Source organism: Lepus europaeus, chromosome 7 (assembly GCF_033115175.1).
Source record: "Lepus europaeus isolate LE1 chromosome 7, mLepTim1.pri, whole genome shotgun sequence".
Classification (NCBI taxonomy): domain Eukaryota; kingdom Metazoa; phylum Chordata; class Mammalia; order Lagomorpha; family Leporidae; genus Lepus; species Lepus europaeus.
The window spans coordinates 127,258,500-127,275,838 of NC_084833.1; the positions used below are offsets into that span (position 1 = coordinate 127,258,500).

General features: G+C 42.0%; 1 protein-coding gene across 1 annotated transcript in view; it reads right to left on the reverse strand.

Annotated features, from left to right (window-relative positions):
• Positions 1-15,513, reverse strand: part of LOC133764011 (zinc finger protein 260-like) — a 92,577-nt gene extending 77,064 nt beyond the window's left edge. The window contains exon 1 of the mRNA XM_062197667.1: positions 15,486-15,513. Coding sequence (XP_062053651.1) covers positions 15,486-15,513 — 28 coding nt within the window. The remainder of the gene's footprint in view (positions 1-15,485) is intronic.
• Between the last annotated feature and the right edge of the window lie 1,826 nt (positions 15,514-17,339).

Consider the following 17,339-nt stretch of genomic DNA (forward strand, 5'->3'; position numbering starts at 1 on the left):
TAGAAAATATCTTTGGCAAATGACAGGGCAAAGTTACTCCTTCTCAATAGTCACATTGAATGTTAATGGCTTGAACTGTCCAGTTAAAAGACACCGGTTGGCTGACTGGGTAAAGGAACAAAACCCATCTTTTTGCTGCTTACAAGAAAAACATCTTTCCAATAATGATCCATACAGACTGAAAGTGAAAGGCTGGAAAAAGATATACCATGCCAACAGAAATGAAAAAAGAGCAGGTGTAGCCATCTTAATATCAGACAACATAAACTTTACCACAAAAACTGTCAGGAGAGACAAAGAGGGGCACTATTTAATGATTAAGGGATCCATTCAACAGAAAGATATAACGATTATCAATGTATATGCATCTAATTACAGGGCACCAGCTTATTTAAAAGACTTGTTAAGGGACTTAAAGGGAGACTTAGACCCCAATACAATAGTATTGGGGGACTTCAACACTCCACTCTCAGAGATAGACAGATCAACAGGACAGAAGATCAACAAGGAGACAGCAGATTTAAATGACACTATAGCCCAAATGGATCTAACAGATATCTACAGAACATTTCATCCTACATCTAAGGACTTTACATTCTTCTCAGCAGTACATGGAACCTTCTCTAGGATTGACCACATACTAGGCCATAAAGCAAGTCTCAGCAAATTCAAGAGAATTAGAATCATACCATGCAACTTCTCAGACCACAAAGGAATGAAATTGGAAATTAGCAACTCGGGAATCCCCAGAGCACGTGCAAACACATGGAGATTGAACAACATGCTCCTGAATGAACAATGGGTCATAGAAGAAATTAAAAGAGAAATCAAAAATTTTCTGGAAGTAAATGAGGAGAACAGCACAGCATACCAAAACCTCTGGGATACAACAAAAGCAGTGTTAAGAGGAAAGTTTATATCAATAGGTGCCTACATCAAGAAATTGGAGAGGCACCAAATAGATGAGCTTTCAAGTCATCTCAAGGATCTAGAAAATCTGCAGCAAACCAAACCCAAACCCAGTAGAAGAAGGGAAATAATTAAAATCAAAGAATAAATCAACAGGATTGAATCCAAAAAAAATTACAAAAAAATCAGCCAAACTGTCTTTACTAATTATATACTGAATTGATCTTCTGTATATAAAGAGAATTGGAAATGAAAAAAAAAACAACCTGGTGTTAAAAAGGAAAGGGCATAGAAAATTAATTAATTTGAAAAAAAAATTATGTAGGATCTCTGTCTTTAATGTGCTGTACATTGCTATTTAATGCTATAATTAGTAATCCAATGGTAGTTTTTTCACTTTATGTTGCTATATGGGCAAAATGTTGAAATCTTTACCTAATATATACTAAACTGATCTTCTGTATATAAAGAGAATTGAAAATGAATCTTTACATGAATGGAAGGGGAAAGGGAGCTTGAAAGGGGAGGGTTGCGGGCGGGAGGGAAGTTATGGGAGGGGGGAAGCCATTGTAACCCATAAGCTATACTTTGGAAATTTATATTCATTAAATAAAAGTTTAAAAAAAAGCAGAAGAAGAAATTACAACCAGGAGAGATATTAACACTCAAAATGTAAACCTAGAATAAAACTTATCTATTAAAAAAAATGCTGTGTAAGATACCATAGAGTACATATTCCATTCCATTTTTGGGCATTTAGGTTGATACCATGTCTTAGCTATTGTGAATTGAGCCGCAATAAAGATGGAGAGGGGAGATGGATATTTTATTTACTGATTTCAATTCTTTTGGATAAATGCTAAGGCATGGATGGCTGGATTTTATGGGAGGACTGGATTCAGATTTCTGAGGTATCTCCAAACTGTCTTCCATAGTAGCTTTACTAGTTTACATTCTCATCAACAGTGAATTAGGGTACCATTTCCTCCACATTCTCATCAGCATTTGGTGTTTGTTGAAACAAATGAAATGGCTTTGTATGAAAGCCATTCTAATTGACGTGAGGTGAAACCTCATTGTGGTTTTGATTTGCAACTCCCTGATGGATAGTGATCCTGAGCATTTTTTCATTTGTCTGCAGACCAAGTGCATTTCCTCTTTTGAAAAATATCTGCTTAAGTCCTTGGCCCATCTCTTAACTGGGTTGTTTGTTTTTCTATTAAGTGTTTTGATTGCTTTATATATTCTGATTATTAATCCTTTATCAGTTGCTTGGTTTGCAAAGAATTTCTCCCATTCTGTTGGTTACCTATTTACTTTCCTGTGTCTTTTGTTGTACAGAAGTTTCTCAATTTGATGTAATCCCATTTGTTAATCTTGGTTTTAATTGCCTGTTCCTCTGGGGTCTTTTCCAGCAAATCTGTGCCTAGGCCTGTAGTGGAATGAGAAGGCCTTGCTCACTGGCAAGTGAGCATCAGTTACTCAGGAATGGCTTTGAAACCCATCTGGCAACAGAGCCTGCCTGGCAACAGGCTGTGATTGGATGGTTTTGGAAACTGCCTGGCGACAGGCTGTGATTGGATGGATTTGAAACTGCCTGGCAACAGGCTGTGATTGGTTGGGGTATAGACCACCCCTTGACCAGATTGGCTGGTCTTGGCTATATAAGCTGTTGTACCAACTGTAATAAATGAGTCTGCAGGCTGCTCGCCTCAAGCCTGCTTTCACCTGACTCCCGGAGTCTGTGTGTTGACTCCGCGCCTCTTGCCCCACCATGCTGCTCCTCTCAGAAAGGAATCCACTGCAACATTGTTGAGAAATCAATGGCAACATCTGGCACGCCAACGTGACTGAGAGAAAGACAGCGTGTCGGACTCAGCGAGGTCCCCCCTGGATTTCGGCAAGAAGGCCCCTCAGTGTTTTGTGTGCTGTTCAGTTCTGTAAGGGTGAGCACAGAACCCCGTCCTACGCCCCTTTCCTTGACCTTGTTCTCGGTCTAAGTGACTGCATGTTAGGCACACACCGCCCAGAAGCGTACGTCACTTCTCGGCTCCTCCTTTTACTTTCGGTTCACCCATTGTATTCACATAAGGAACTGATCATCCCAGAATTCAGAACCAAGTCATCTTCCCTCACTCGAGAGAGGTGACACTCCAGAGACACCGTGTGGGCATACGGCCTTGACCTAACGAATCAAGGAAGTCTCCCACTAAGCACAGGACATACTTACAATCTGATACACCACTATCTGTTTGTCTAACATAGGGAAATCTCCTGCAAAATGCCATCAACAGCTGAGGTGCTAGGAATTTGTTTTGTTATGGCAGCAGTGCTGTACGTGCCTTTCCTTTGGCTAGAGTTGGCATGCCGTGCTGCTCTTAAGTGCTCAGACATAGGAAAGATACCCCCCTCTCAGAATCCTGTGCAGAATATCAAACATGGTGAATCTATGAGTGATAAGAGCCTGTCACTCCAGGTCCCTGTCTCACAGACAATGGTTGATGACTTAGGGAGAGAGAACTCCAACAGTGAAAAAAAAACAATGTAGCATACAAGGTAGCAAACAATGTAGCAACACCTAGTCAGCCACCCCACACATACATGTGGGATGAACTAAGAGGACCTCTAGAAATAACTCATTCAAGGTCATCCCATCCATACCCAGTGAGGATCCCCACATTTGTGGCAGTCTTCGGGCACCCCAATCTCTCAGGGCAGCCGCTAGATCCCATGCCATCAGCATGTTTGCTGTTAATGACAAAGTGTACGCAAAATTCAGGCCCTGGATTCCAACACCTGAAAAAAGGCTTCTGTTAACCAAAGGTCGAGGATATGCTTGTGTCTTTCCAGAGAATGCGGAACAACCCATTTGGGTACCAGCCAGAAACATCAAGCCTGCAGCTGACAGCCAACCAGAACCAGCAGAACAAGACCGAGACTCTGCCTTGTTAGCAGACGCACCTGTCCTATCACCCTACCCTGAGAAACTGCCCATATCCACATCTGTTACTGTCTTGTATCCCACTAGCTCTGGTCAGCCACTCAAATGGCCCACAGCCTGTGTGCGGTCATGCCATTCCTGATAACCATTATTCCTCATTCCTACCCCTATCTGAGAAAACAATCCTGTAGTCTCTCAATTTGAGCACTGGTTAGTCAATGAGGGGTAAGATCCCCTGGGGGTCAACCTAAGACAGGCACATCTGCATACGGAGACCACATGGAAATGGGGTCAACAATGGTATGGCCAAGAATCATGCCTCCCATTGCTCAAAAATAAATGAAAAGGGGGAAATGTAGTGGAATGAGAAGGCCATGCCAAGGTGGCCACTGGCAAGTGAGCATCAGTTACTCAGGAATGGCTTTGAAACCCACCTGGCAACGGAGCCTGCCTGGCAACAGGCTGTGATTGGATGGCTTTGGAAACTGCCTGGCGACAGGCTGTGATTGGATAGATTTGAAACTGCCTGGCAACAGGTTGTGATTGGATGGCTTTGGAAACTACCTGGCGACAGGCTGTGATTGGATGGATTTGAAACTGCCTGGCAACAGGCTGTGATTGGTTGGGGCATAGACCACCCCTTGACCAGATTGGCTGGTCTTGGCTATATAAGCTGTTGTACCAACTGTAATAAATGAGTCTGCAGGCTGCTCGCCTCAAGCTTGCTTTCACCTGACTCCCGGAGTCTGTGTGTTGACTCCACGCCTCTTGCCCCACCATGCTGCTCCTCTCAGAAATGAATCCACTGCAACATTGTTGAGAAATCAATGGCAGCATAGGCCAATGTCTTGCAGGGTTTCCCCAATGCTCTCTAGTAATTTGATGGAATTAAGTCATAGATTTAGGTCTTTAATCCATTTTGAATGGATTTTTATTGAAGGCATAGGATAGGGATCTTGCTTCATTTTTCTATATGTGGAAATCCAGTTTCCCAGCACCATTTGTTGAAGAGACTGTCCTTGTTCCAGCAAATGGTTTTCGTTTCTTGGTCAAATATAAGTTGGCTGTAGATGGTTGGATTGATTTCTGGCATTTCTATTCTGTTCCATTGGTATATCCATCTGTTTTTGTACCAGTACCAAGCTGTTTTGATTATAACTGCCTTGTAATAATTCTTGAAATCTGATATTGTTATACCTCGGCTTTACTTTTCTATCATTGTTTTAGCTGAGTTCTCCTGTGTTTCCAAATGCATTTCAGCATAATTTTTTCTAGATCTGAGAAAAATATTTTTTGTCCTTTGATCGCTATTGCATTGAATCTGTAAATTATTTTCAGAAGAATGAACATGTTGATGATATTGATTCTTTCAATCCATGAACATGGAAGTTTCTTTTCTATTTTTTATGTCTTCTATTACTTTCTTTAGAGTTTTGTAATTCTCATCATAGAGATCTTTGGCCTCCTTGGTTAGATCTATTCCAAGGTATTTAATTTTTGTTACTATTGTGAATGGAATTGATCTTACAAGTTATTTCTCAGGGAGGTGAGGCAAAACCTCAGTAGTCCGAGACATTGGCAGAGAAATGGCAGGAAGAGCCTAGAGGGAATGAGGCTTGAAGCCCCACTGGGGAAAGATCGCCAGGCTAACTAGAGGAAATAAATAAATAAATAAATAAATAAATAAAAGGGACCGGCACAGACATGAGTCTCCCTCTACACTCACCTTACAAAGGTGAGTAAGATAAAGAGCAGGTGCCATTTTGGATATACATAAAAGTGGCACCTGCCATCAGCGAAGCAGAAAAACCTGACTCTGGTGGGGAGAAATAACAGGAGGTAAGGACCTAGTGAATGTGTGCAGCTAACGAACTGAGACTATGAAAAACTGAAGGTGCAGGAGAGAACTCACAGAGATGTGAATACTCTCCAGAGAGTACACAAACTCAGTAATGTTGGCAACCTGGTGGTAGACTGCAGAGATACCCAAAGGGGCCAGTTTCAGACATTGACTATCTTCAATTCTGCTCAGCTGTGTGAACTTACTTCCCTTCTGAATTGAAAAAAGAGAGCAAGAGAGAGAGAGAGAGAGAGAGAGAGAGAGTAAAGATTTACCACAGCTAACCTGGATGTGTCACCATTGGCACACCCTTAACCCTGAAGAACCAAACAGAGCTCTCTGGCCACACCCATCAAAGTCTCTAAGGATCCATAAAAATCAGACAGTCCACTTAATCTAGAGTCATAGTATAATGAGAAAAACCAAAAGAATATCTCCACAATGCCAAGAAACAAATGCAGAAACTGAAGAAACAAGAACAAAGAAGACATTATGATGCTCCCAAATGAACAAGATACCAAAATTCAAGATTATGAAGATGCTGAAATAGAAGAAATGCAATAAATGGCTCTCAAAAATTTATAAGAACATTAAGAAGTAATCAAAAACAAATTCTTGAACTACAGGAATCCTTACTGGACAGGATATAAAATCTCTCTCATGAAGATGAAATCATAAGGAGGAATCAAAATGAAATGAAGAAACTAGTAGAACATGAAATTGTGATAGTGAAGAGAAATCAAACTGAATTGAAGAATTCAATAGATCAAATGACAAACACATTAGAGAGCCTTAAAAACAGAGTCAGTAAAATAGAAGAGAGAATATTGGACTTAGAAGACAGAGAACAGGAAAGTATACAGTCAAACCAAAGAAAAGAAGAGGAAATTAGAAATCTAAAAAATATTATTGGGAATCTACAGGATACTATTAAAATACCCAACATTCGGGTTCTAGGAGTTCCTGAAGTCATGGAGAGAAAGAAAGAATTAGAAGGCCTTTTTAGTGAGATACTTGCAGAGAACTTCCCGGGTTTGGAGAAGGACAGAAACATCCTAGTACAGGAAGCTCATAGAACCCCTAGTAATCATGACCAAAAGAAATCTTCACCACGACACGTTGTAATCAAACTCAAAAGAGTGAAACACAAAGAAGAGATTCTAAAATGTGAAAGAGAGAAACATCAGATTACTCTCAGAGGATCTCCAATTAGACTCATAGCAGACTTCTCATTAGATACCCTACAGGCTAGGAGGGAATGGTGAGGTATAGCCCAGGTACTCACAGCAGACTTCTCATCAGAAACCCTACAAGCTAGAAAGGAATGGCAAGACATAGCCCAGGTACTAAGAGAGAAAAAACAGCCAGCCGATAATAGTATGTCCTGCTAAGCTCTCATTTATGAATGAAGGTGAAATAAAGATCTTTCATAGCAAACAGAAATTGAAAGAATTTGGCACCACTCATCCGGCCCTGCAAAAGATGCTCAAAGATGTGTTACACACAGAAACATGGCCATCAATATGAAAGATGGTAAAAGAAAAAAACCTCACAGTAAAAGATCACAGGAAGTTAAATGCATAGATTAGAAAATATCATTGGGAAAATGGCAGGGCAAAGTTACTGCTTATCAATAGTCACATTGAACGTCAATGGCCTCAACTCTCCAGTTAAAGACACAGATAGGCTGAATGGGGTAAGGGACAAAACCCATCTATTTGCTGCTTACAAGAAAAACATCTTTCCAATAATGATGCATGAATACTGAAAGTGAAAGGTTAGAAAAAGATATTCCATGCCAACAGAAATGAAAAAAGAGCAGGTGTAGCCATCTTAATATCAGACAAAATAAACTTCAACACAAAAACTGTTAAGAGAGACAAAGAGGGGCACTATGTAACGATTAAGGGATCAATTCAACATGAAGATGTAACTATTATCAATGTATATGCACCTAATTACAGGGCACTGGTTTATTTAAAAGATATGATAAGGGACATAAAAGGGAGACATAGACTCCAATACAATAGTATTGGTGGACTTCAATACTCCATGCTCAGAAATAGATCAACCAGACAGAAGATCAACAAGGAAACAGTAGATTTAAATGACACTATAGCCCAAATGGATCTAATAGATATCTACAGACTCTCAATCCTAGATCTAAAGAATGTACATGCTTCTCAGCAGTGCATAGAACCTTCTCTAGGATTGACCACATACACATTAGAAAGATCATCCACCCAGACCACGTGCGATTTATCCATGGTATGTAGGGATGGTTCAATGTTTGCAAATCAATCAATGTGATACACTACATTAACATACTGCAGAAGAAAAACCATATGATTATCTCAATATATGCAGAGAAAGCATTTGATAAAATACACACCCTTTCATGATGAAAACTCAAAGCAAATTGGGTATAGAAGGAAAATTCCTCAGTACAATCAAAGCAATTTATGAAAAACCCATGGCCAGCATTCTATTGAATGGGGAAAAGTTGGAAGCATTTCCAGTGAGATCTGGCACCAGACAGGGATGCCCACTCTCACTGCTGCTATTCAATATAGTTCTGGAAGTCTTAGCCAGAGCCATTAGGCCAGTAAAAGAAATTAAAAGGATACAAATTGGTAAGGAAGAAGTCAAACTATTCCTCTTTGCTGACGATATGATTATTTATTTAGGGAATCACAAAAACTCTACTAAGAGACTATTGGAACTCATAGAGGAGTTTGGCAAAGTAGCAGGATATAAAATCAATGCACAAAAATCAACAGCCTTTGTATACACAGGCAATGCCATGGCTGAGAAAGAACTCCTAAGATCAGTCCCATTCACAATAGCCACAAAAACAATCAAATACCTTGGAATAAACTTAACCAAGGACATTAAAATCTCTACGATGAGAATTACAAAATCTTAAAGAAAAAAGTAGAAGAGGATACCAAAAAATGGAAAAATCTTCCATGCTCATGGAGAGGAAGAATCAACATCATCAAAATCTCCATTCTCCCAAAAGCAATTTACAGATTCAATTGAAATACCAATCAAAATACCAAAGGCATTCTTCTCAGATCAGGAAAAAATGAAGCTGAAATTATTATGGAGGCACAGGAGACCTCGAATAGCTAAAGCAATCTTGTCCACAAAAACAAAGCCAGAGGCATCACAATACCATATTTCAGGACATACTACAGGGCAGTTATAATCAAAACAGCATGCTACTGGTACAGAAACAGATGGATAGACCACTGGAACAGAATAGAAATACCTGAAATCAATCCAAGCATCAACAGGCAACTTATTTTTGATCAGGCATCTAAAACCAATTCCTGGAGTAAGCACAGTCTATTCAATAAATGGTGTGGGGAAAATTGGATTTCCACGTGCAGAAGCATAAAGCAAGACCCCTACCTTTCACCTTACACAAACATTCACTCAACATGGATTAAACACCTAAATTTATGACCCAACAGCACCAAATTATTAGAAAACATTGGAGAAACCCTGGAAGATATAAGCACAGACAAGGACCTCTTGGAAAAGATTCTAGAAACACAGGCGGTCAAAGCCACAATTAACAATTGGGATTGCATCAAACTGAGAAGTATCTGCATGGCAAAAGAAACTTCGGAAAGTGAAGACACAACCAACAGAATGGTTAAAAATATTCGCAAAGTATGCATTGGATAAAGGCTTAATAACCAGAATCTACAAAAAGATCAAGAAACTCCACAACATCAAAACACACACCCCACTTAAGAAATGGGCAAAGGACCTCAATAGACATTTTTCAAAAGAGGAAATCCAAATGGCCAACAGATACATGAAAAAATGTTCAAGATCACTAGCAATCAGGGACATGCAAATCAAAACTACAATTAAGTTTCACCTCACCCCTGTTAGAATGGCTCACATTCAGAAATCTACCAACAACAGATGCTGGAGAGGATGTGGGGAAAAAGGGGCACTAACCCACTGTTGGTGGGAATGCAAACTGGTTAAGCAACCATGGAAGTCAGTTTGGGGATTCCTCAGAAACCTGAATGTAACCCTACCATACAACCCAGCCATCCCACTCCTTGGAATTTACCCAAAGGAAATTAATTTGCCAAACAAAAAGCTGTCTGCACCTTAATGTTTATTGCAGCTCAATTTACAATAGTTAAGACCTGGAACCAACCCAAATGCCCATCAACAATAGACTGGATAAAGAAATTATGGGACATGTACTCTATAGAATATTATACAGCAGGCAAAAAAATGAAATGCAGTCATTTGCAACAAAGTGGAGGAATCTGGAAAACATCATGCTGAGTGAATTAAGGCAGTCCCAAAGGGACAAATATCATATGTTTTCCCTGATCAGTGACAACTATCCGAGTACCAAAAGGGAAACCTCTTGAAGTGTAATGGACACTGTGAGAAACAATGACTTTTGCAACCCTTTTCCTGACTGTTGATGTACAACATACTACTTTATCCCTTTTAGTATTTTTTGTTCTACTTAATATTATTGGTTGAACTCTGTAATTAACACAAAATTATTCTCAGGTGCTTAAATTTAACTGAAAAGTGACCTCTGTTAAATATGAGTGGGAATAAGAGAGGGAGGAGATGTACAATTTGGGACAAGCTGACTTGCCCCAAATGGTAAAATTAAAACTGTGCCTGGGGATTCCAATTCAATCCCATGGAGGTGGCATGTACCAATGCCATCTCACTAGTCCAAGTGATCAATTTCTGTTCACAGTTGATCATAATGATAGGATTAAGTGTCAAAGGGATCACATAAACAAGACTAGTGTCTGCAAATACTAACTGATAGAATCAAAAAGGGAGAGAACGATCCAGCATGGGAAGTGGGAGACACAGCAGACTCATAGAAGGACAGATGTCCTAAATAGCACTCTGGCCTCAGAATCAGCCCTTAAGGCATTCAGATCTGGCTGAAGAGCCCATGAGAGTATTGTAGGCATGGAAAGCCAAGACATTCTGTCAAAAAAAGGACCTAAATGAAAGATCTCTGCAAGTGAGATTTCAGTGGAAAGAATTGGCCATCAAAGAAGGAGGTACCTTTCTCTGAAAGGAGGAGAGAACTTCCATTTTGACTATGACCCTGTCTAAATAAGATCGGAGTCGGCGAACTCAAAAGGCTTCCATAGCCTTGGCAACTCATGACAAGAGCCTAGGGAGATTACTGATGCCATAAACAAGAGTGTCAATTTGTTAAGTCAACAACAGGAGTCACTGTGCACTCACTCCTCATGTAGGATCTCTGTCCTTAATGTGTTGTCCAATGTGAAGTAATGCTATAACTGTTATAGTACTGAAACAGTATTTTTACACCTTGTGTTTCTGTTTGGTTCAAACTGTTGAAATCTTTATTTAATATATACTAAATTGATCTCCTGTATATAAAGATAATTGAAAATGAATCTTGATTTGAATGGAATGGGAGACGGAGCAGGAGATGGGAGGGTTTCAGGTGGGAAGGAAGTTATGGGGGGGAGCCATTGTAATCCAAAAGCTGTACTTTGGAAATTTATATTTATTAAATAAAAGTGAAAAAAAAGTTGTTTCTCAGCCATGGCATTGTCTATATACAAAGGCTATTGTTTTTTATGTGTTGATTTTATATTCTGCTATTTTACCAAACTCTTTTTGAGTTCTCATAGTCTCCTAGTAGATTCTTTTGCTTCCCCTATATATATAAAATCATATCCTCTGCAAATAGAGATAGTTTGACTTCATCCTTACTGACCTAAATACCTTTGATTTATTTTTCTTGCCTGATGGCTCTGGTTAAAACTTCCAGAACTATATTGAATAGTATTGCAGGGAGTAAGCATCCTCATCTGGTTTCAGATCTCAGTGGGAGTGCTTCCAATTTTTCCCCATTCTATAGAATGGTGGCCATGGGTTTGCCATAACTTGCCTTAATTATGTTGAAGAATGTTCCTTCTCGACCAAATTTGCTCAGAGTTTTCATCATGAAATGCTATTGTATTTTATCAAATGCTTTTTATGCTACTCTTGAGATAATCATACAGTTTTTGTTTTTTGATTTGTTAATCTGATGTATCACATTGATTCATTTGTGAATGTTGAACCCTCTTTGCATACCAGGGATAAATCCCACATGGTCTGAGTGAATTATCTTCCTGATGCATTATTGAATTCAATTGGCCAGGATTTTGTTGAGAATTTTTGCTTCTTTTTACACCAGGAATTTGGTCTGCAGTTTTCTTTGTCGCATCTTTTCCAGATTTAAGAATTAAGGTGATGCTGGCTTCATAGGAGCAATTTGGGAGGATTCTACCCCTTTCAATTGTTTTAAATAGCTTGGGAAGAATTGGAGTTAGCTTTTTAAATGTTTGTTAGAATTCAGCAGTGAAGCCATTTGGTTCTGAGCTTTTTCTTGTTGGGAGGATGTAATTTTTTTTTATCCAGGCTTCAGTTTTTGGGCATTTGGGTTGATACAATGTCTTTGCTCTTGTGAATTGAGCAAAGATAATCATAGAGGTACTGATAGGAATTTCATATGCTGCTTACATTCCATTTGGTATATTCTCAGGAGTGGAATGGCTGGGTCTTTTGGTAAGTCTACATTCAGATTTCAGAGGCATCTCCATACTGTCTTCCATAGTGACTTTACCAGTTTACATTCCCATCAACAGTGTATTAGAGTACCTTTTCCTCCACATCCTCTCCAGCATTTATTTGTTGATTTCTGTATGAAAGCCATTCTAAGCCAGGGTGAGGTGAAACCTGATTGTATTTTGATTTGCATTTTTCTGACAGCTAGTGACCCAGAGTATTTTTTCATGTGTCTGTTGGCTGCTTGGATTTCCTCTTTTGAAAAATATCTGTTTAAGTCCTTTGCCTATTTTTTAACTGGATTGTTTGTTTTGTTGTTGAGTTTTTTATCTCTTTATATATCCTGGTTATTGATTCTTTATCAAAGATATAGTTGCAAATAATTTCTCCAATTCAGGCAGTTTCCTCCTCACTTTGCTGATTGTTGCTTTTGCAGTACAGAAGCTTCTCAATTTGATTTAATGTCATTTGTCAGTTTTTTTGCTTTGATTGCCTGTGCCTCTGGAGTCTTCTCCAAAACTCTTTATATGTGCTGATATCTAGGGTTTTTTTTGGACAGGTAGAATTACACAGTGAGAGAGAGACAGAGAGAGAGTTATAGAGAGATAAAGGTCTTTCTTCTGTTGGTTCACTCCCCTAAAGGCTGCTATGACTGGTGCTGTACCAGTCCAAAGCCAGGAGCCAACTGCTTCCTCCTGGTCTCCCATGCGGGTGCAGGGACCCAAGCACTTGGGCCATCCTCCACTTCCTTCCTGGGTCACAGCAGAGAGCTGGACTGGAAGAGGAGCAACTGGGACTAGTACCCAGTGCCCCAACTGGGACTAGAACCTGGTATGCCAGTGCTGCACATGGAGGATTAGCCAAGTGAGCCACAGTGCTGGCCAATGTGCTGATGTCTTGTAGAATTTCCCCAATCTTATCTAATATTTTGATGGTGTCAGGTCATAGATTTCAGTCTTTATCCATTTTGAGTGGATTTTAGTGAAAGACATAAGTTGTAGGTCTTGGGTAGTACTTCTGCATGTGGAAATCAACACCATTTGTTGAAGAGACAGTCCTTGTTTCATGGATTGTTTTTAGCATCTTTGTTAAAAATAAGATGTGTGGGCTGATTTCTCACATTTATATTATGTTCCACTGTTTTGGTACCAGTATCAGGCTGTTTTGATCATAGCAGCCCTGCAGTATTACTTGAAATCTGGTATTGTGATGCTCCAGCTTGTTGTTGTTGTTGTTGTTGTATATTTCTTTAGCTATTCAGAGTCTCCTACGTTTCTATATGAATTTCAGCATCATTTTTCTATATCTTAAATGAACGTGCATGGTATTTTGATTGGCATCACACTGAAAGTCTAATTTTCTTTCAGTAGTATGGACATTTTGATTCTTCCAGTCCATGAACATGGAAGATTTTTCCATTTTTTGTTTCTTCTTCTAGTTCTTTATTTAATGTGCAGTTTTCATCATAGAGATCTTTGACACCCTTGAATAAATTTATTTCAAGATAACTTAAATTTTTGTTGCTATTGTGAATGAGATTCATCTTAGAAGTTCTTCTCAGTTATGGTATTGTCTTTGATTGTTGTGTGTTATTTTATATCCTGCTACTTTTCCAAACTCTCTTATAAGTTCCAATAGTCTCTTAGTAGAGTCTTTTGGATCTTCTATATATTTATTGGATCATCCCATCTTCAAGTAGGGATAATTTTACTTTCCTCCTTTCTGATTTGTATTCCTTTCATTATTTTCTTGCCTAATGGCTGTGGCTAAAACTTCTACAACTATATTAAATAGCAATGGTGAGAATTGACATCCTTGTCTGGTTCCAGATTTCAATGGGAATGCTTCTAACTTTCCCCGATTCAATAGGACACTGGCCATGGGATGGTGATAAATAGCCTTGGTTGTGTTGAGAAATGTTCCTTCTATTTACAATTTGCTTAAAATTTTCATCATGAGTGTTGAATTATTCAAATGTTTTCTCTGCATCTATTGAGATAGTCATATGGTTTTTGTGCTTCTATCTTTTAATGTGATGTATCACATTGAGTTGTGAATGTTGAACCATGTCTGTATCTGGGGATAAATCCCACTTGGTCAGGGTAAATGATTTTTCTGTTGTGTTTTTAGATTTGATTGGTTAATATATTTTTTAAAAATTCAACAGCTCTAAATCTTTTTATAAGTTTTTATTTATTTATTTGAGAGGTAGAGTTACAAACAGTGAGAGGGTGAGACAGAAAGAAAGGTCTTCCTTCCATTGGTTCACTCCCCAAATGGCCTGCAACAGCCAGAGCTGTGTTGATCTGAAGCCAGCATCCAAGCCAGGTGCTTCTTCCCAGTCTCCCATGTGGGTGCACAGGCCCAAGCACTAGGCCATCTTCTATGGCTTTCCTTAGCCACAGTAGGTATCTAGAATGGAAGAGGAGCAGCCAGGATTAGAACTGGGGCCCATATGGGATGCTGGCACTGCAGGTGCAGGATTAACCTACTGCGCCACTGCACCAACCCTTCTATTGGTTAATATTTTGTTTAGGATTTTTGGGCTTGTGTTTTCAGGGATATTGGTCTATAGTTCTCTTTCTCTGTTTAATCTTTTCCAGGAGTTGGTATTAAATAGATGCAGACTGCATTTGGTATTAAATAGATGTGCAGATTTCAAGGAAGGAGCTTGGGAGACTTCCTTCTTTTAAATTATTTTGAATAGATTGAGGAGATTTGGAATTAGTTATTTAAATGTCTGGGAAAATTCAGCAGTGAAGGTGGGGTTTCCTTTGTTGGGATGGTCTTTATTACTTATTCTAGCTCCATCTTGGTTATCTTTGTTTGGGTTTTGTGTGTCTTCACTTTCTTCTCTCTCTCTCTCTTTCGCTGTACTCTGTCTCTCACAAACACCTCTCTCAGGCTCCCTCTGACTCTGTCTCTCTTTATCTCTCGCACACACAAACACACACAAGCACACACAAAAAGATGCACACACAAACAGGGATCTCCACATTGCCCTCTAGACTTTTCCTGAACCAGTCCTGGAACTGTGCAGCTTCTGGGCAGGATGGGGCATTGCCCCTTGGTGCAACCCTGTGGTCACCCGAAGAGCCAGATTCTTGACATGGCCCAAGCCCTTGGAGATCTGGAGGGCTGTGAGGCAGGCCCAAAGGAAGCCCAGGGCCTTCCCTCAGTGAGGACTAATACCAGGCTCTCGGGCTGCTAAGGCCACCATGGGGCGGCAGATCAAGCCCCTGCAGCTGCCAGGGGTATTGTCTCCAGACAATCCCACACTTCGTGGGCCCCCCAGCCCCGGTGGCCCATCTGTTCACGGAGCCTGATGTGGTGCTGAGCACCCACGCTGCAGGCGAACGCGTCACCCGCCCCAGCCCAGGTCTTCACGGGGCAGCCGAGCTGGCAGCCAGTCAGCCGAGCTCTCAGCCCAGGCCCCAGGCAAAGGCTCACAACATGCTGGGCGAGCTGCTGTCCAGCCTGGAGTTTCTCAACATGGCCCAAGCTGTTGGCCCTCTCAGACTCTGTGAGGTGGGCCATCAGGCAGCCCCAGAGCTGCCCCTCAGGGAGGACGAATACCAGGCTCTCCTGGAGCTGCTGCAGGCTTCCCTGGGGCGGCAGGTCTAGGGGCTGCTGGCCGACATGCCTTTGGGCATAGGGAGCCTCCCTCCCGACAGAAACATCCAGACCTAGGGACGATGGCGGGGAGGGGGTGGCAGTGTGAGGTGGGAGAGGTGGGGGTGGGTGTTGTGGTGGGGAGGCAACGGGCAACAGAGTCAGAAGGCACCGGGGCCTCAAGGATCCTGGGGCCCTGGGAGACAAAGGCCATGCTCTGGGTGCCATCCAGGGCATTCTGAGCCTGGGGGAGAGGACACAACCAGACGCTGCCACACTCCAGGTCCGGGACCCGGCAGACACACAAGCACACCACCACCAATCCTGGAATGCCTGTGGCATGACACACCTTCTTGGGCCCAGGAGGTCCCTGGGGTGGAAGCCAGGGAAATCCGGTGAGGGGTGGGAGGCAAAGGGTGGCAGTTTGCTCGGCCCTTTGGGCTCTCTCCCTCCCTGCTTCTCTCTTGCTCTCTTTCCATCACCCTCTCTCTTTGTTTTGTCTTTCTGCCACACAAAAAACTCTCTCTGTCTCTGTCTCTCGCTCTATCCTCTGTCCTCTGCCTCCCTCTATCTCTCACAAACACCTCTGTCTCTGTCTCTGTCTCTCTCTCTCTCTCTCTCTCTCACACACACACACACACACACACAGACACACGAGCACACACCCAAAGATGCACGGAGAGGGATCTCCACATTGCCCTCAATCCTTTTCCTGTCCCAGTCCTGGGCCCGAGCAGCTTCTGGGCAGGCTGGGTCGTCGTTGTCCCTTGGCACCACCTGGCGGCCCGCCGCAGGACTCTGAAGCAGGCCGAGGGGGTGGCGTCCCGTCCTGGCTCACAGCAGGGAATCCCAAGTGCTCAGCTCCTGCCTTCCACCTGAAGGTGGACCCAGGACCTCCTTCCCCACCCTGACCGCGGCCCGGCCACAAGGCTTGTCTGAGATCAGAGGAGAAGCGTCCTGTCCCTCGGGAACCAACACACGAGCCACCACTGGGTCCTGCATCTCACCCCCATGACCGCCCATCCTACACCAAAGCCTCCTCCCTGCCAGGCCCCACCCCAGGACAGGATGGTTGCTCTCCGGCTCATCGTGTCGCCCACGACACCAGGAGGCAGTTGATGTACTTGGGCTCTGAATCCTCTCCCACGGTACCCCACCCATAACTGACCCCAACCCAGCCCAATGCCTAGCCCCTCCACGGCCCTCCCCACTCCACACACCAGCTCTGCAGAAGCCCAAGGATCACGGCGAGCCAGGGCGGCATCCCGCGGCTGGCCTGAATCACAGGTGGAGTGGGAAGGGGACGGAAGGACAGGGGAGAAGGGAGAACAGACCAGGCCCGAGAACTTACACCTCTCACAGCAGGGTCAGCAGTCCCGACGACGGAAGGGACCTGTTGCCTGAACGTGATGTGGAGCTGGGCCAGTGGGTGGC